Raw genomic sequence first — 20,464 nt, 5'->3', positions numbered from 1 at the left:
ATTGAAAAAATAAAAAAATAGTTACATTATTAACATTTAACAAATTAATACAACCATTTTAAATATAAGAAAAATTGTTTAATATATTAAATAAACTTCAATATTTTAAATAATGATTACAGTCTCTGGCAGTTTAATTGGCACGGGGGTACATTCAATAACAGAAATTGAAATGATGCAATGTATTTATTTTTAGTTTTTTAAAGTTTATTTTTATTAATTTTCACAGCAATTATCCAGTCATTGTAGGGTGATACATAAACATATTTGTACATGGCACAGTTGCATATGTTTACATTCAAATTAAAAGAGCACACATTCACATTGCAACCGATCTATGAGATACCCTATATGACATTGCAGAAAGTCTTAAATCATTGAATGAGTCTCTAGCAGCAGGCCATCATGCATAGTACACATCATTTTTGCCTGCATCAGAAGTCCAGCATAACATATCATGGTTAATCAAATCTATCATGACCTTTCACATCTATACCATTCAAACAAAACGTACCCAACCCTCCCTCTCCCCGCAAGCTCGGCAACAAGTGTCCATGGTAGCATTTTCATATGTTTAGATTTGAAACATGTGTGTATCTTGGTTCCACAGTTTGTCCTAGTTGTACTCTGCATTCCTGATATAATAAGTAATAGAACCCACTGATGTTGTAAGGAGCCTATGTGTCCCATTGCCATTGGTCCAAGACCTCAACAGATGGTGTCTCAATTCCTTAGTAGGATAATATATCTATTGCTGCATATTCCTCCATAATTGCATTCCAGCTCAACAATATTGGTGTTTTCCATAAGCCTCTATATTCCTCTCTCTTTAGTTCAGCCCTCTCTGCTCTACCCCATCTCACCACTTCTGTATGCCAATCTTGCATGGACGGAGCCCTAGCAGCTTTCCACTGTGTAGCAATGGCTTTCTTAGCTAGAAGGAGCGCAAGATCAGCAAATCGACAAATGGAACTACCCTTCTTCCCGCGGGGCCCGAGTCCCAGTATACAGTATTCCAGAATGTCGTTATGACGCATCAGGGCTATATCCATCATTATTTTGCATATTGTCATCCAGTTGTGCCCCAGTCTAGGGCAGTCCCACACCATGTGTACCAGCCCCGCATTGAGTGCGTAGCAGCGCGGGATGGCATTACTTGCCCCTGAAAACATAGCACATAATCTGCGTGAGGTTAAATAAACTCTGTGGATTAGCATTAATTGAATAAATTTAAATTCAGGGTTAGGAGGCACCTTTTTGGGGTGCCCCAGTACAGTGTCCCATTCTTTGTCTGTAAATGCACGGCCCAAGTCCTCTTCCTATTTGTTGCGTAGTGGTCGTAATGAGATCGCCGTTTCAGTCTGCATCCCGTGCGTCAACCATTTTCTCAGGCGTGCCCCATTTCCCATTAGATATTGCATGGTAAGAAGCGTGTTCGTGGTTGTTTCAGTACCCTCTGGTGACCATGTAGTGCGTATATATCTGGATATATGTGCATGTAATAGGAACAGTGTATTGGGTGCACCATGTACACGTATAAACGTTGCATGTGTCATTAATACACTTTCAGAAATGAACTCTCCAACCATGGTAATGCCCTCATCAGCCCATGCCTGTAAAGCACGGGTAGTGACCAGTCCCGTTTGTGTGGGGATACCTACTAGGGAATAGTGGGAGCATACGGAGGTGTCCGTTTAGTGAACTTCACTAAGCTCCTCCAGTAAGTAATGGCTATCCTTAGCAAGTTTGGTGTTGATTTCGATACGAAGGCCTGAGGCATTAAGAGCTTGAGGATGACCCCTCTCTCCCTATCCCGCAGTGACATATGCAACTCTTGTAGATTACGTCCTGCAAGCCAATATGCCAGCCACTGCAATTGGCTAGCGTAGAAATATGCGCGCAAATCTGGTACTCCCATCCCCCCTTGTTTCGTGATTAATTGTAATTTTGCCATCCCAATACGTCTGCGCCCCGTGCCCCAGACAAGCTCTATCAATAAAGAGTTCAATACTTTAAAAATCCTCGAGGGTACAAGTATAGGTATTTTGGTAAAGTAATAGAGCAGGCTCTGCAGCAGCACCATTTTAGTGATGGCTACTAGACCCGCCACTGACAGGGGCAGCGAGACCCAGAAGTGGATCTGAGATTTGAGAACAGTATTCGTGCGTGTTAAGTTGCCATCAAGGAGATCCGTGACATCACAGTAGATCTGTATTCCGAGATATTTAAAAGTATCAGGCGCTACGTGGAAGGTTCAGGGGCCAAACATAAACTGACCGCTCATCGTAGAGGTATCGAAGAAATAGGCATATGACTTGGCAGCAATATTAGCCAGGCCAGAAAGTTCCTGTAATGACGCAAAGATGGAGGGCATTAGATGTGGGTCCGCATCCATGTCTTTAACATAAAGAATGAGATCATCTGCATATGCCGAAACAGTGTGAGTTACACAACCTTGCGTTATCCCCCTACAGTTTGCAAAAGAACAGAGCCGGTGCAGAAGTGGTTCCAGTGCTAGGATAAACAGCAACAACGACAAGGGGCATCCCTGTTGGGTACCCCGAGCCACCGTATATTGCCACGAGACATGTTGACCTGTGCTCGCTCGCGCAGTGTGGTTTGTGTATAGCAAGCGCACCCATGCTATATATTCGTCAGGTATACCAAATCGTGCAAGGGCATAGAACATAGAGTCGAATGCCAGCTGCAAATCGAGTGATATGCAACCTTCAACCGGCAGGCCATCATTCCCGGGGCGTTTATTATGTGGTAAAGCTTTAATCACCTGTCGGATTTCCACTCCTCTTATCTGCTGTGATAATTTGTCACGCTGCTGTTGTGTTAGCTATGGAAAGCACAATCCGTCAAAGAAGGGTTCAAAATCAGTGTCAGTATGTCCAGTCAAGGGACCATAGAGTTGTTATTATTATTATTATTATTATATTATCATAGTAGTCCCTAAACGCAGTATTGATGTCTATTTGCGTGTTAACTACAACATCCTCACTGTTTTGAATTTCCAATATAGGAGTGGGCAAAGGAGCGTTCCAAACCAACTGTGCTAGCAGCTGCCCTGACCTGTCTGCCTGTGTGTGTTGTTTCTGCGTGTATAGTTGGTGATATAACAATGCTTAGCTCCTCAAGGAGTTCTGCGTATTGTATGTTAGCCTCCCGTAGCTGTGTCAATTTTGTTCATTTGCCCCGAAGTCTCCCCCTCCAACGCAGCCAATTTATCCTCGAGGTCAGTGAGCCATTCTATTAGGGCAAGCCTAACTCCTGTCTCAGTGCTAATTGCCACTCTCCTGATAACCATTTTAAAGGCATCCCATTCCATCTGGCAAGTGCTAGCAAACCCCGCGTTCTCAGAGAAATAATGGGCAATCGCCTCTGAGAGGGCATGGCGGTAGACCGGATCTTCCAGCGTCGTGGGCTGTAGTTTCCACGTCGGTATCGGAGTTGGAATGTTGCCACATTGTAGCGTTAATTCCACCGGGTTATGATCCAATAGGGTTTTGCCCATATGAAGCACTGAAGTAACGGATCCCATCAGGGTGCCGAAGCACAGGAACCTATCTATCCAAGTGTGCAGTCTGTGTGGTGGTGAATAAAAGGAATATTCTCTGTGCCCTGGATGTTTTGCCCACCATGCATCATGAATTTCCTACCCCTCTGTCCATCCTTTAAGTACCTCAGCTTGCTTTTTGCTTTCTGTAGCGTGTAATGGGGGGTGAGACCTGTCCAGGTCAACGTCTAATACAGCATTAAAGTTGCCCCCTAACACCCAGGGATATTCAGCCCATTCTGTCAGGGCTGCACCTAGTGTAGCTAAATACTTATCCTGGTCCTGGTCAGTGTTCGGTGCACATATACAGCCCATAACCACATGAGCCCCGTCTAACAAGCCATGAAGTAATGCATACCTGCCATTGGGGTCTATTTTCTGCTCTAGAAGCCTGAAAGGGACATTATTTTGCACCCACACCGCCGCCCCCCTGGCAAAAGCCGAGTATGTCATGGCGAACAGTTGCCCCCTCCATTTCTTCTGCAACTTGGCTGCCTCATAGGCATTAAGGTGAGTTTCTTGCAGGTAAGCTATAGCCACCTTGCTTGTATTGAGTTGCGCCAGGGCATAGTGTCTTTTATGGATTGAGCCCATGCCCCTCACGTTGCAGGTGCAGTAGGTGTATATATTATGTAATGCCATCGTGCTGCAGATAGCATATTTGCCACGTGACATGTGTAGACCAAATCCCTACAGAGATGAGCTGCACATGAGCCGAGCATGCGTCAACATAGAAACTCCCCAATACTAGGTTCTCCCATAAAACATCGGAGGACCAAACTTGAAACAAAAGTCCAACATGGACTCTAAACAATAAATGCCATATTGCAATCACCCGTGGGGGTGTAGGCCAGGACAGCGACAGTATGTACAAATATCGCATTGTCCATTTGAAACTGCGTTGGTTATGTTAGCACACTTCCCTATACAGCTCAATTACACAAGACATACTAAAGCAGTCACCAACAGTAGTATATATTGCATAGCATCTCTATACATTACCACTCTCGACCATCTCGGAAAGCATCATTAGAAGTCTCTGGCTACTTGAGCTGTGATAGAAGGGAACAGCATTATGCTAGTCTCAGACTCTGAGCGCACCGTGGCCGCATCCGATGAGTGAACCGAAGTCGTTGCAGTTTGTGCATCATGAGCAGCCAACGCAGCCCCCGTCAGGAGCGCATCTTTCAGGCTGTTTGTGATCTGTTCCGAGGTTGGGCCAGCGTCCATAATGTCCGCATTGTTTCCGTGTCCCGGCCTCAGTAGTCCAGCTATTCCGAAGCGGGGAGGCACTATGTAGTTGTCATGACGGAAGTGAGGTCTGTGAAGTCTCCGGTGTAAAAGTTATTTCAAGCCAGTCCGCCGCTTCCTCTGGGCTTTAAAAAAATTATCGATTTTTGTCTGTAAACAACCTTCAGTTGAGCCGGAAAAAGCAGTGCATATTTCAAGTTGCGTGCACGTTGGTTCTTTTTGTCTTCCTGAAAAGTAACTTTAGCTTTCTGGACAGCCGGTGTAAAATCTGGGTAGAGAGAAATTGTCCTATTCTCAAAACGTATGGGAGCATTCTCTCTAGCGGCCCGTATAATCGTGTTGCTGTCCTTGTAGTGTAGTATGCGTGCTATCAGCGGGTGAGGTGGTGCACCTGGTCGAGGAGGTCTGGGCGGCACTCGGTGCACCCGCTCCACATGGTACAGAGATATTAGGCCCTCTTTCACCACATGGTCTGTCAGCCAGTCCACCACAAACTGTGTGGGGTTGGATCCCTCGCTGCACTCCGGAATTCTAAGAATGCGGACATTATTGTGGCGGGACCTCACTTCCGCATCATCCACTCTGTCCTGAAAGCCCTTCAGTTGACGTTGGAATTGTTCGAGCTGGGTAGAATACATGGTCTGCTAGGGTATGAGACCGTCCAGCATCAACTTATTCGATTTGACCTTGTCAGCAAGCTTTTTGTGGTCCGCCTGCAGTAAACTACGATTGGTGGCCATTTTTCCCATTCGCACCTGCAGCACTGTTCGTGTGTTGCGTATCTCCTTCAGGATTAAGTCCGGCTTAACATTGTGGGGATCCGTCCCAGTGGGAGATATCACATCATTGTCCGAGGCATTGGAGGGGTCACTGCCAAATGTAAGCTGCGCATCGTCGCGGGCGGCCGCGTCCACTTGTTTGTATTTAGTGTGTCCCATTGTGCCATGGCATCCGCCAGTCCATCTCTGCTCCAGTATGTTGACTTGGGGGGCCACCAGGGCACTTCACCTAGCAGTTTTATGCTTACAGGGAGGTTCAGGTCAAAGGTATAAACAAACTATGCTTGCAGTCGTGTAGCACAGTCCCACACACCCAGCCATGCACTGGTCTCACACTCCCAGTGTGCACCATCAGGAAGGCCAGTCTCCTCACAGCCAATAAGCAATAGATCAGTCCCAACGGTGGCGATATCAATGCACCTCCAGCCTGGTCCTGGGCACCCCACTACAGCCAGAGCAGCCAGCAGGTAGGGAACTTCACCCCAGTTAGAGCGTGTGGTCGCCAAGCATGGGGGCCGGGGGGCCAGCGCTCGGAAGAGGCCCCAACAGCAATACAGCACTCTGATCCCAGCAGCAACTGTTCAACTCAAGCATAGAGGCTGAGGTAGTATGCGTAGATCACCCCAGGTTGTCTCTGTCCAAGTTGTGTCCCTCTGTAGTTAGTGGGGATTATGGCGGCGTCTGGCTGAGGAGCAGAGGGGTCTCTACATGGGTTCTCTCAATATGCCTCCTCCCGCAACCTTTTAATGTAATCGCCAGGATATTTCTCAGTTAGGAGGGGGGAGGCGCCCTCAGCTCCCACGTTCTGCAATGCTACTGTTCTCCCACACTTATGATGGACTGTCAGTCTAGGAACTTGTTAGGAATATGCTTCTCAAAATGTTAAGGTAGATTATTGGAGTGATCCCTGTTCACTTGAAAAAATGGTCATTTAGTCCCTTATAATTTCACGCTTGGACTTCGGAAACTCGCTTTATGTGGGCGCGCCTAAATATTTGACTAAGAGACACCAGGTGGTGCAGAATGCGGCAGCCAGACTACTACTAAAAATGTGCAACTGCGCATCTATTAAAGATTCACTAACTGTCATTTGCAATTTACTATCACTGGCATCAATTAATGTATCTAAGAGGTCCCACGGGAAGGCTTCCAAAGATTCTTTTTCTTTAATGTCCAACTCCTTAATCCTACTGAGAATTACTGTGGGCCATTTAGATTTACTGTAGGTATCCACCCTCTTCTTTTTTTCTGCTACACCAGCAGAAGAGACCACCTGAACTGCGGGCTGCAAAGGGAGAAGGGAGCTACTGGGCCTTCTTGATGCATCAACAATCAGTTCAGTTCAAAATAACATTCTTTCGGCACAAAGCCATAAAAGTATGCAAAAACATTTATGTGTAAAGGGGCATAAAACCAATATTAATCACAATCAGCTTAATCAAAGGTGATACACAATATATAAAACCCAGTAAAATGAATACATTTATAAAGAAGAAACCTTAGTAAAATCAAAGAAACAATTAGACGATACACCAGTAGAATCACTAAACTGATATAATGGCCTGAAGGAGAACTAGGCCACACTTCATGATGAGGGAGAAGAGTTTTCCTCCTAATCAATTCAATTCAATTCAAATAATCTTTATTTCGATCATTAGAGATCATAAAAGATGTACAAATAAATGCCACATAAAAGCGTTAAAAAGGAATTCAATGTTTTAGAATACAAAAGTTCATTATTATAATCAAGGTTAAAATAATACATTTTGGTATAAAAGCTGATGGTTCATGCAGTATTAGAATCCCTTATAATTCTTGCGTGTATTCTCCACATTGCCGTCAGAAATTTCGCCATTACAAACACAGTTGGAGGTGTTAAGTCTGTTTTAAGCACTCTGTAGGCTGGGGCATAAGTTCGGAAGCCCAAGTTCCTTAGATAAGGGACCAGCCAATAACTCCTGATTCTACTGTAGGCTCTGCAAAATAGTACCACATGCAGCTCGCTTTCCAGTTTGTAATTGCATGCTGGGCAGTTACCCAAATCCAAATTACCGGCCCAGGATTTAGTAAAGTACCTCAAGGGGAGAGAGCCGTATCTCCATTGCAAGAAGATCTTTCTCACATACACTGGCGTCATAGCATCTAACACATACTCAGGGCTATAGGAGTCTTTTGCTTTGATAAACGTATCTGTTAGGGAACCTTCCCGGATTGAGCTCAGAGTTCTCTGGGACATAATGCTGTAAAACAGTTTAGAAAGTTCTTTCCTTGAGAGCCTTACGGACGTTGCTTGTGGGTTACTCCATAGCTCTGGGACTCCAAGGGTCGTGCACATGTCCCTGATGTACTTCAGCCATGGGATTTTAGCCACGTGAATTGACCTGAGAAGCTCCTGCAATTCTCTTCTATAATGGGCCAAATCCTGGCTACTCCACAAACGTCTCCAGTGGGTCAAAGGTTTGAGGCCCAGTTCCTCGGTGATTGGGCGTAATGCCAAGTCCATTCTCAAAGGGAGAAGAGGAGTACTCGGTGGGAGAGCCGCCAGTTGTCTAATAAAGTTGTTCTCTGCGACCTGTATTGTCTGTAGCGGTGTATGTCCCCATAACTCGGCCCCGTAGGTAATGCCTCCCCTAGTTTGGGCTTTATAGATATGTATGGCGGGGGCCAGTGGGCGAAGAGGAGATTTTTTAGCGATTCTTGTAATTGCACCCGCCCTCTGAATTAGTTTGGTGGTTGCCTTTGTTTTATGTGGCAGCCAAGGTAAATTCTGATTAAGGGTTATCCCAAGGTACTCAATTACGTGGACTCTTTCTAGGGATGTGGATCCCAAGCGGGGATTTGGGCAGCTTTTGGGTTTATGATTGAGAATCATGAATTTAGTCTTGGAGGGGTTTATTTCCAGTCCCCTTTTGTTGCAAAACTCCAAGAATCCATTCAGGACTCTCTGTAGCCCCATTGGTGTTTTTGACAACAGCAGGGTGTCATCCGCGAACATTATCGCTGGCACCCTGCTGCTGTTCAATTGCGGCGCATCGATATTAGGGATCCTGCACAGATGCTCTATCACCCCGTTCGTGAATAGACAGAACTGGGTCGACGCCAACACGCAACCCTGCCTTACCCCTCTTTGGACAGGGAACCTATCTGTCAGCCTACCGCCCTTGCCGTATCTTACTCGGGCGTAGTTGTCTGTGTGTAGCATGATTATAATCTGGAGGATATCTCCAGGGACGCCCAGATCAGCCAGTACCGCCCACAATTTGGCCCTAGGGACCAAATCGAAGGCGGCACGGAGGTCCACGAAGACCGCATAGAGTGACCCTCCTTCTAGATGAACCGTCTTCCAGTACAGGATGTTCAGTCTAAGTATTTGATCAACTGTTGAGACTCCCTTCCTAAATCCCGCCTGGAGGGGGCTTAAAATATCTGTCTCCTCCATCCAGCTTTGCAGCCTATCTAGGATTAGTCTGCCAAACAAGTTCAGGGATACATCAATGAGGCTGATTGGGCGATAGTTGGCGGGGAGCAGGGGCGACCCCTTTTTGAATATCGGGACCACCTCCGCTCCCAGCCAAGTATCCGGTATTTTCATTCCTCCCAGCACTGCATTGAATAAAACCTTCAAGTAGGGTGCCCAAATCCCAGGTTCCTGCCTGAAGAGGTGACCCGGCACCCCATCCAAGCCCGGCGCCTTTCCAGCGGAAAGCCCCGCTATTGCTGCCCTGATCTCTTTTATGGTAAAGGGAACAGAGGTATGTGTGGCAAGAATAATAGGTGTTGTTATTTCTAAGTCCTCGATTTCGGGGGAATATAGCTGCTGGAAGTGGTCTTGCCAGACGTTTGCTGCAATGTTGGGTTCGATAGCCGAGGGAAGATCCCCACTCCCATGGTTGATTATTCTCCAGAATCTACGGGAGTCCCTTTTGGATAGCGACTCCGATAGATTCTCCCAGTACTGTACGTCCCACTCTATTTTGGCGTTAGCTATGAGTGATTTGTAAACACTCCTTTTGGAGCGAATCTCTTCCCTAGGGCCTCCTTCTTTTATAGTGGATAGGAGGTCTCGTTTTGCCAATCGACATGTGCTATTATACCAAGTATTCCTGGTTATTCCCTGGCTTCTTGGTCGCCTTGTGCTAAAAAGATCGACTTCTAGCTTCTTAGTTAGATGATTGTGTACTTGTGCTAAGTCCTCGCTGTTTTCTTGTATGGGGTCTAAATTCCATAGGTCAAATGCCTCCTCGAGGATAGGGATAATTCCAGCATAGAGAGAGGCTAGCTTAACTTCGCTAGAGGCAAGCTTTTCCCATCTTATCCGCCTCCTGTTATTATCCAGCAGGTGTCCCCCTTTCAATTCCTGTTCGCTTGATGCAGTCACCCACGGAGAGGGGATGGCGTACTCTAACTCCAAGGCATTGTGGTCACTGTCATGCCTGGGTATTATTTTAAAATCCATACCCTTTTCCATGTCTGCATTGTACCATAAAATAATCTAATCTGGATTCTCTCCCTACTTTGTTAAATGTACATTTGCACGGGATGTCAGACCTAGTGCAGCCGTTACAGGCTCTCAAGCCATAGGTGAGATTTAATGTATTTATTTGGACGGCCAATGGTGTTCATGCTCTAGGAGGGGGCGCTTCTGTCTGGGGAACCTGCCAACGTGAATCCTCCTCTAGGGAGGGTCCGTCAAGTAGTCCAGGTAGTGGTTCAAAATGAGAATTGAAGTCCCCTCCTATTAGGTAAGAGATATCCCCAGGGATGGTTTCTAGAAGGAGCGACAGGGCCTCTTTCTAGAAGGAGCGACAGGGCCTCTCTCTCTCTTTTTTTTTGCTACACCAGCAGAAGAGACCACCTGAACTGCGGGATGCAAAGAGAGAAGGGAGCTACTGGGCCTTCTTGATGCATCAACAATCAGTTCAGTTCAAAATAACATTCTTTCGGCACAAAGCCATAAAAGTATGCAAAAACATTTATGTGTAAAGGGGCATAAAACCAATAATAATCACAATCAGCTTAATCAAAGGTGATACACAATATATAAAACCCAGTAAAATGAATACATTTATAAAGAAGAAACCTTAGTAAAATCAAAGAAACAATTAGACGATACACCAGTAGAATCACTAAAGTGATATAATGGCCTGAAGGAGAACTAGGCCACACTTCATGATGAGGGAGAAGAGTTTTCCTCCTAATCAACCACATTAAGCCCAAATATCTAGCAACTGCAGATACCTTGGGGGGTGGGCAGAGAGCCCACTGCAAGATGGCAGCACTTTAGTGCAGCTCTGCCGGTAGGGTTCTGAATCTCTGTCCAAAATCGACTCGAGACACCAGAGGCCATAAAGAAAATACTGCTGTAGATATGCGAACACCAAGGAAACCTAGTGAGCTGTGGCCAGAGACTGCTGTGGGGCGACTGGAGGTGGGAGAGCAGCGGGGCCTGACCGCTGTATCTGGCGTACCTGGAGAGAGGTGGCGCGGCCTAGCTGTCCTAAATATCAGGGCCGGTGCTGTGAGCTCTTAGCTTAAACGGTCAGAGAGCTGAAAAATTAGCCCAGGGTGGCAGGATCAACAGAGGACCTACCGCGGATCAGAGCGAAGGGCAGAGTCACTGTCAGAGAACACGAGACAGCAGAATACACAGAGCAGCAGCCGAGGATTAAATACATGCCGAGAGAACGCGAAGGGCGGGGCCGACATCGGTCCTGCCGCAGTTATGGCGGGGCGCACCAAACCCCACCCGCTACCCCGGGTCCCCTAGTGACTGAGTCACTTCCGGGTCAATAGGGAACAGGCCAGGCCAGTTAGATCCGGCCTGGCCGATGAGGGGTTAAAAGGTCATGGAGCTCGAGAGTCTCCCTTTTGACTTCTTTTTTTTTCCTTTGTCTTCCAGCAGAGTGTGATCCGACGGCTGCTACTCAGCTCCTCGTGACTGCAGCCATGCCCTTAGCTGTGAAGGGGATCTTGGAAGACGGCAGCTTTTACGGCGGGAGGGTGGTGCCTTTAACCATCTTCTTTGTTGTTGGCAGGCTGGCGGTGGTATGCCGCATTCGTGACTAAGCAGCTGCATAACTGCACCGGAGCAGCTTTGGTCCTAACGGCCTCCTGTGGGCGACTCATTGCCCTGCTGAAAGCGGCCCGGCTGGGCTTCATCGGAGGGATTGGAGTATTGGAATCGGCGCAGCAGGAGGGGCTTGTGGGCTTGCAACGTGGATGATACTTGAAGAGCTCCGCGGCGTGCGCGGCTTGGGCTACGATGCATAACTACGTTGGAACAGACCGGATGACATTGCATTTATGGTGTTAGTATCCCGACAGGATGGCCCAAACTTGCGTTGCTTTGCATTGTTACCTCCGCCCCTGCCTCAGGATTAGTGTGTGGTGTCAGTAAGGTTGGACATTAACAGGCTTGTCAGGAAGTGGGTCGCAGGGAGGGGGGCCAACCCATAAGGTTCCTCAGGCAGGTTGGGGGTTTTGTCCAATTTTACTGGCAAAAAACGTCTATCGGACAGCGGGTAGCATGCTGAGGGAGTATTAGGGGCTGCTGGAGACGCTGCGTGTGTAGTGCTAAAAAGCTGACTGAGAGCGCTTTAGGGTGCTAAGTCAGGTGCAGTGATTGAAGGCCCAGTATTCTTAATGGTGGGAGCGCTGGGCATTGAAGAACATAATTAACGTGGTGCGGAGTGGGAGCCCACAAGGGTGGGGGGCTGGGTCATAGTGCGAAGGAAAAGTTTGCTGGGGCAGCCATGAAGGGCAGGATCGTGCCGCGCTGGTGGAGTAAGGTGTGCGATTTCACGAGCGCTTTTGACATAATAGTTTCTGCAGTATGGTTGTCTACCGCCTTGTAAGTGATGTGCTGTACGTCTGATGTTAGGGTATTGTAACAGTTAAGAGGTAAACTGAGTAGCAGAGATGCTGACCACTGGTTTCTCTGCATTGGTTCATATGAAAATCCCTTGGTTTAGGCTCTGATCAAACGTAAACTAGTGCGTATGCCGCTCTGGCGCAGTAAGGAGTGCGATCTCACAAGCGTTTCCAACACTATGGTTTCTGCAATATGGTTGTGTCTACCACCTTGAGGTGATGTTCTGGATGTTTAATGTTGGGGTACTGTAACAGTTAAGAAGTGAGCTGAGTAGCAGATATGCTGATCACTGGTTTGTCTGCATTGGGCTGGTTTGTCTGCGGTGGTTCATATGGAAAAATGCCTTTGTTTAGGCCCTGATCAAAAGTAAACTAGTGCTTAAACTCATGATCTCATTAGTGTGTCAACTCATCAGAAGTTGTCTTTCATCTTCCAGGAAAAGGTATTTTGTCTTGAGAAGCGGGTGAGTTGCGTAAGTTTGGTATGGAAATGCAGGTGTCAATTTGATAAAGTAATGCAAAGTGTGCGTACGTTTTCCCACGCTACCTGTAGCACCAAATATAGGGTGGCTACGGTTTCAGTCTGGGGCCAAACTCAGACTTGAGTATACAATTTACACAGTTTTGAACAACTCACCAAACTTCATTTCAGAGCTCTGGTTTGATGGGGATGGCCCCTTGCATTCCGGTCAATAGCTGGACAGTAATGAATCTTAGTACAGAACACTGCTGCCAAATGTCGGAGGAGTTATTCATGTTCATGGTAGTTTGGCAACCCCCTTTTGGACGTAATAAAGCCATAAATCATTAAAAAATAGTCTGGGTTGGCATAAATGCTTTGGGATTAGGACGGCATTTGCCCTCCGGATACGCTAACGTTGTTGCGCATTGTACGCAAGCACAACCCACCTGCAATAATCATAACTTATTTTGCAGCTGTGTGGCTAAATCAATTAATAACTAGAGTAGAAGTCACTGACTTTCACCAAAAGTTGTAGACAGTGGCGGGGTGGTTCAGTTCAGGTCCGTTTCTCTCAGGTTTTAGGCTACATGGGTTGGTAGGGGGTCACTTGGGAAACCAAGACGGACAAACACTTTCCCATCTCATTACATACGTGTCCGCCTGGGGTCGCACACTACTGACGTCCTTGGGCCTGTACGACTAATCATCCTATTTCTGTGACGTGTCGCATTGTATCTATTCCCCTGGGGGGCGTGTGCAAATGGAGCATTGTTGATGCCTATGTTGTCAGACAGTACTTGTGAACCATTGGGCTCGTACAATTTGGCAAAAGGTACAGGTGTAGTATCACGTAGTGTCGATACATCTGTTGGCCGGCACATTAGATGCCTGGGTGGGGGGTTACAGTCTCATGAAGTAGGGATGGCAGGTGAACTGTATCTTTCATCTGTAAGCCAAAAAACACTAATCAGTTGTGTTTGTTTTCATTTATGTATGACGGATCCATGGCGTATTCCCGTGAAGGGCTCCACACCGCAACATCTGCTAGAGGCGGACAGCCGAGGAGACTGGTAGATCCGGAACGGCAGATACCCGGGAAGTGCTCCACACTGCAACATCGGCAATAGGCAGACAGCCAAGGGGACCGGTAGATCCGGAACGTGAGTGGCAAGCAACGGCATCAAGGTGATGGGCGATCAATCAAGGGCTCAAGAGGTGCCAGCACTGTATTGGTTGTTTTATAGGTGTGTTAATCAGTGGTGGTGACAACCACAGTAATGTAGCAGTACGCTGCTTCACGTGCTTCAGTATTCTGCCGCTACGGCGCCTGTGCTCGCGGGTGCCATTGTAGCAGACACAATAGGATATTCCGTAGTAATAAGGGAGGCATACGCAGAACATTTCCCTGAGCATAGTGGGCTGGGGTAGGTGGTCCACGGACACTGTGGTATGCTAATAGGAGATCCTGGTGCCTGTGGTTCCCTGGGTAGCGTTCCAATTACACCGAAAATGCATGTCAGTGTCTGGAGTGTTGTGTCTTATCGGGAACAGCATGAGGCCATCAATAGAGCCCATTTAGTGGCCTCATGGCAGTATTAGTGGCCATATGGTGGTATGCCCACTCTCCCGGAGTCTGACAGCACTAGCATCTTTATTCCGCACTTGGGGGGGATGAATGATCCAGAGCTTCCAATATGAGGGGGCAAGTCTGTGAGGCCATGGGGTCAAGGGAAACATCTGCCTGGTAACAAACTACTGAGACTAGCTAGGGCTTGACACTTACAAAATGTAGCTCAGGGGTGCATCTGTGGGGGAGCCATGCTTCTTAAAAGACGGCATCCATTTGTTCACATCAGGGTGTGAAATCATCTCAGAGAATCTTCTTGCCTAGTTAGCGGTGTATAGGGAGGACCTTGCAGTGAGTGGGCTCGGTAAGGGAATTTTAAGGACAGGGTATGACCTTTCAGGGTAGGTGGGTAGGGGGGCCAGATAGTCGGTCAACTACACTGGCCTGTGGCGGTAAGGTCATGATTGGTGAGCAGTTAATTTAAGGTCCTAAGGGGGTGGCGCCATTCTTGAATGGGGTCGCCCAAAGGGAGGGACAAGTGGTCTCTCCTAGAACTCCAGGGGCAGTAACAGCCTGTTGGCTACATGGGTGCGGGGGAGGGGAGAGTCACACTTTCTCTAGGCTGGTTGGCCACTCCGCACGTGCACAATGACGCCAGTAAACGGCACAGAGATGCAAGGGCCCCCTTTAATGGAGTTAATAGAGCATACAGGGGTAACCGGGGGGCCAAAGTACCTTCACGGTAAGCGGGTCCTCTGCGCATGTGCACTTCAACGGTAGGGCTTGGTTAATAGGGCGTATGGGGGTAACCAGGGAGGGGCTGTACCCCCACGGTAAACGAGCCCTCTGCGCATGCGCACTCCGATAGGAGGGTGTTGATAATAGGGCGTACGGGGGTAACCGGGGAGGGGGTGTACCCCCATGGTAAACGGGCCCTCTGCGCATGCGCGCTCTGACAGGAGGGCGTGGTTTAAGTGATAAGGATCTGACACCAGTTAGTGACCTTGCTGTAGGCCCAAATAGGATACGCACAAAACAAATATTGTATAATGTGTCTGTTATGTTAGATTCGGATAGGAAATACCTTGTAATAGAAGTATGTTAAGGTTAGCCATCTGATATCTGTATATATATCAATTGTAATAGAATGTCATGGAATGTTTTCTGCGTAATTGTGTAAATATTGTTTATTTCAATTTTTGATTTATTTGTCTGTTTTTAATAAATACGGCCGGGTGTTGTGCAACCCCCCACCTCCCCAAAAAATCCCTCTCATGTCCTGGTTAATAATGTTGGTTAATGGAAGGGTGGGGATCCTCCGGCAGTCCCTGGCCATAAAGGTGTGTAAAGTGGGTACACATCATATGAATAGAAGCATGGAGGCTCTGGATAAGACAGAGTAAGTGCAGAAGCAGTGAGCACAACTAGCGAAGACGCGATCAAATTGAACATAGCAGGCTGTGACATAAGAGGAGCACCCAACGAAAGTGAAGGCACTGCACTCAGGGGGAGCCAGGGCACTGTGAATAAGTGTTGCAGCAGTAGTGGACACATAAAAACAAAATAAAGCAGTCCTAGAGGGGCGCAAACTGTGAGCTGAATATCATCAGCGGGTGCAATGTACAAAGGAAAACACAAGGCTGCACTGAACTGGGCATGGCCGCAGTTGGAAGGGAAGTTTGCGAGATGGCTGAGGGGCAAAGACCGGAAAATGGGTAAAACGGCCAAAACACAATCGCGCCTAAACTTCGATACCAGGAGTAATACCAAACAAGTCACAAAATTAGGCGCAGAAGGTGCGCAGAGTAAGGGGGCAACTGGGAGAAGTAACCTGGAGACCACACTGCTAGCCATTCCGACCAGTCTGCAATCAATCAATGGGAAAATAGACTCCCTGAATCTGCACATAGATAAAATGCCGCCAAAAATGGACAAGCATGCTGCAAATATCACAGAAGCAGAACAGAGATTATCTTAGAATGCAGATGAGCTGCAAACAGTGAGCACCAAAAGTATGAATATGGAACGTGTACTGGCGTTAATTCAGGTAACAAATGTAGATTTCGAGGCGCGCTCCCGTCATAATAATCTACACGTGACTGGAGTGCCAGAATCCACCAATATGTGCAGAATGAAGGAATATTTAGAGGACATGTTCAAGGCACTGTTTGGTAGAGAAAACCTGTTGACGATGCTGGGAGTAGAGCGTGCGCATAGGGCACTCATGGCACGCCCCCCACCTTGGACACCACCGTGTGTTATGATAGCTAAACTGTTTAACTGCCGGGACAGGCCAGGGAGAAGGGCGAGCTAAGATATAATTTGTCACACAGATAATATGCAAGCACAGGGCCCAGAACACCTCAGATGTGGAGGACGAAGAGAACTGAGTGTGAATGAGGTCACAAACTAAGCCAAAGCACAAAGACTGAATGATATGCAATAGATTTCTGAGGACAAGCCCCTGAATGGGGAAGAAACAGGAGGACACTGAGGGGCAGATTTACAAGCCCCTTGCGAAACTTTTAAGCCGCTGTTGCAGCACTGTTGTGACGCAGGGGTGGCGTAAACAATGCGCCACTATGCACCATATTTACAACATGATGCATCTAGTTAGATGCATCACATTACAAGGCCCTCTGCTACATTATACCTGTGTCAGGTATAATGTATGCAGGGTGGTCGTTCCATCGTAAGGAATCCCCGTAAAAGTGACGCAGTGCAATCTACAAGATCTACAAGTCACTTTTACGTCCCCTCTGCGTCAAATCCTTATGCCTGATTGAAGCAGCCGTAAGGTAAGCAGTGACGCAGCATATTAGGTATAGAACAGTGCTGGAGTTGCGTAGCGCTTGCGACACAACTCTAGCACTGCATCACCCTTACGCCGACAGATGCGTCACCCTTACACCGACAGATTCGTCACGCATCTGTTTATCCTTGCGCCATGGTGCGCCGCATTGTAAATGCAGGGCATCCATGGTGGCGCAAGGGTTTTTTTGAGTCACGCAAAATAACTGGTGCATCCCTGTCAATATGCAGGGATGTGCCAGTTATTGTAAATCTACCCCAACAATTGAAGAAAGGAACACTCAGCCACTGGTGTCAGGAGATAAAGACGATTGGAGGAACCCAGCCACCTCCATCCTTCTGGAGGGGAATTGGGTTGCTGTCGCCCCCCATGAGGGAGGACCCCAGACCAGTATCGGCACAAATGGCTGATAAAATAAACACTGTTTACATGAAATGGAAGGCATGGCAGAATATTATGCAGGAAAGGGACAAAGTGTATGCCCCGGGGATGCCTCTACAGCACCACCCAGATATATCGGTGACAATGGAAGAGAAGTCTTTGAAGATGCTACAGTGGTCAGGTTTGACAACAATCGGGGATCTATATGTAAGTGGGACTTTTTTAACATTGGCAGCTGCTGGGGCACAAACACTGAACTTGCCACTTTTTATGTTTCTGTATTGTAGGGTGGGGTGGCAGTGCAAGCATACAGTCCATGTTTCCCAGATGAACCTCCCACATGTACAACTCCACAAACACTGTTGGCTAGTACCTCCAGGAAACACCTAGTGACCAAATTATATGATGCAGTACAAATGGTAAGTACACCAGGTGGAGGGAAGTCCATGGGGAAATGGAATGCAATATTAGATGAGCCACTGGAAGAGGTAGACTGGAAAAGATGCTGTGCACAATTGAATATGCTAACGTCTAATTGTAACTTATGTATTATACAGTTAAAATATTTGCATCAAATGTACTATGCACTGCAGCTACTGTATGAATATGGTCCAAGGAGCAATTCAAACTGTCCTCGCTGTAACGAGGAAGGAGACGATTTTCTCCATCTAGCTTGGAAATGTCATAAAGTAAATGGTTTCTGGATACAAATTATGAATGTACTGACTGTTATGGTCAATGCTAAAGTGGAGTGTACGCCAGAGGTGTGTCTCCTGGGGTCTATAAATAATTTCCGCTCTCTTACAAAGAAGTTGTCACTGGTGTGTCTGGTGGTTGCAAAACACAGGGTAAGCCTTAGGCTGGGGAAGCAGGGTCAGTCCTGCGAAAGCAGCATGGTTTAAGGACGTAGCGTACTGCAAGACACAACTACAAATATATGCGCGGAGACAAACAGCGGCATCAAAGCCAAAAGACTATTGGTGTCCTCTCTTAACATACTTGCATTCAAATGTGTGTAATGCAGGATGGGGTGGCAATGAGACTCCATGGTTGGTAATAAACAGCAAGGGGCGAGGATCTGTCTATACACTGTATGTACTCTGCTCTGAGAGGGTGGATATATCAGAAGTGCTGTTGGCGGGAGTGGTTTAAGTCGACCAACCGTGTACTGGGATATATAGTGCTGTGTCAGTTAATGGCAAACTGACAAAGTTACTTGTGAATATGTAGAGCTGTATGTTGCAAAATAATAATAATTTTAAAAAAAACATACCTTTATTGTTGCCATCGATGTACACATTGACGTCAGATAAATCGGACAACTTAGGGTTCTGGTATACTTCAAACAATTCTGGGTAAAGTTCATAGAGAGCTTTTGCCAAACAAATCAGCAGGTACTTGTTGGAATTGACTCCAATCGCCTGTTTTCCACCCACTTCCGGAACCCCACTGCAGCGCAGAAGATCCTTCAACATTTGGTGAATAGAGTGGACCATTGCAGAGCCTTCACCTGGGAGCTTCACAAATTCAGTACAGTCTTTTTGCAGTTTTTTGATTTGAGATCCTAGAGATGACTTTGAATCTACCTTCCCACTGCTCTCTTGCAGAAACGTGGAAAGAGCTCTACGGAAGTGGTACACCTGTGGTGCATCTTCGGGCTTCATAGCTTTGTAAGCTTTCGCAGTGCAGGTCTGACCAAGAACAGAGATTCCAAATGTATTGAGTATTTTATTGAAGGGATATTCTGCTACAGCATCTTGGCCTCGATTGTCGTTGGCCCACCACCAGGCTTGGACTCCAATGAGCATGCCCCCTCCTTCAGCCACAAACTCTTGGATTTTCTGCACCTCACTAGCACTGTCATACAGGCAGCAGTAGACACTAAGACTTGGGACCAGGTCAGAATATTCACTTGCCACGTTGTTCGCATTGAGAAGTTCATGGAGTCCCGTCAGCCTGCTCACCATGCCAATCTTCCCTTTTCTCCCTGCATCGAGCCAAGAAACTGCATTGAGGAGGAAGGTTTTAAGACCGACTGTTTTTAGCTGGTCCCCATGTGTTGCAATTACAACCCGCCCTTTACCATAGTGTGCTGCAGCCAGAAAGGACTGATGAGAATCATCAAGTCCAACAGGGAAAGCCAGTAGCCCATGGACCAAGAGTTGGGAGGGTAACCCTCCATTAGTAATGTCCAGGTCTGTGACACCGGTTAGAAGATGCCTCATATCTTTGATTATGTCAATCCCATGTCTGGAAAACAAGAACACAATTATGTCAGCATGTGTGCTGTGCAAAACAACAACACAATCATCCAAGCATGTGCATTGTGTGAAAACATTAAACAACCATCTCAGCATGTGCGCTGTGGAAATAATACAATCATCTCAGCGTGTTCGCTGTGGGAAACAACTACACAGTCATCTCAGCGTGTGCGCTGAGGGAAACAACTACACAATCCTCTCAGCATGAGCGCTGTGGAAAACACAAAGCAGCCATCTCAGCATGTGCACTGTGGGAAACAGCAACACAATCATTTTGGGGTGTGTAGAGTGGAAACAACAGCACAATCATCTCTGAATATGCACTGTGGGAAACAGCAATGCAATTATTCCTGAGTGTGTGCTGTGGGAAACAACAACACAATCATTCTGGAGTTTGTACTGCAGAAACAACAACACAATCATCTCAGCATTTGCACTGTGGGAAACAGTGACGCAACAATCTCAGCATGTGCACTGTGGGAAACAGTGACACAACCATCTCGGCATGTGCACTGTGG

At 47.0% G+C, this 20,464-nt stretch overlaps 1 protein-coding gene across 1 annotated transcript in view; it reads right to left on the bottom strand.

Annotated features, from left to right (window-relative positions):
• The window catches only part of LOC144773620 (TRPM8 channel-associated factor homolog), a 206,026-nt gene that overhangs the window by 90,650 nt on the left and 94,912 nt on the right, over nucleotides 1–20,464 (bottom strand). The window contains exon 2 of the mRNA XM_078658767.1: nucleotides 18,959–19,935. Coding sequence (XP_078514893.1) covers nucleotides 18,959–19,935 — 977 coding nt within the window. The remainder of the gene's footprint in view (nucleotides 1–18,958; nucleotides 19,936–20,464) is intronic.

This window comes from Lissotriton helveticus, chromosome 8 (genome assembly GCF_964261635.1).
Source record: "Lissotriton helveticus chromosome 8, aLisHel1.1, whole genome shotgun sequence".
NCBI lineage: Eukaryota > Metazoa > Chordata > Amphibia > Caudata > Salamandridae > Lissotriton > Lissotriton helveticus.
Note: the sequence above shows the minus strand (reverse complement) of the source record. Positions and strands in the feature narration are given on the sequence as shown.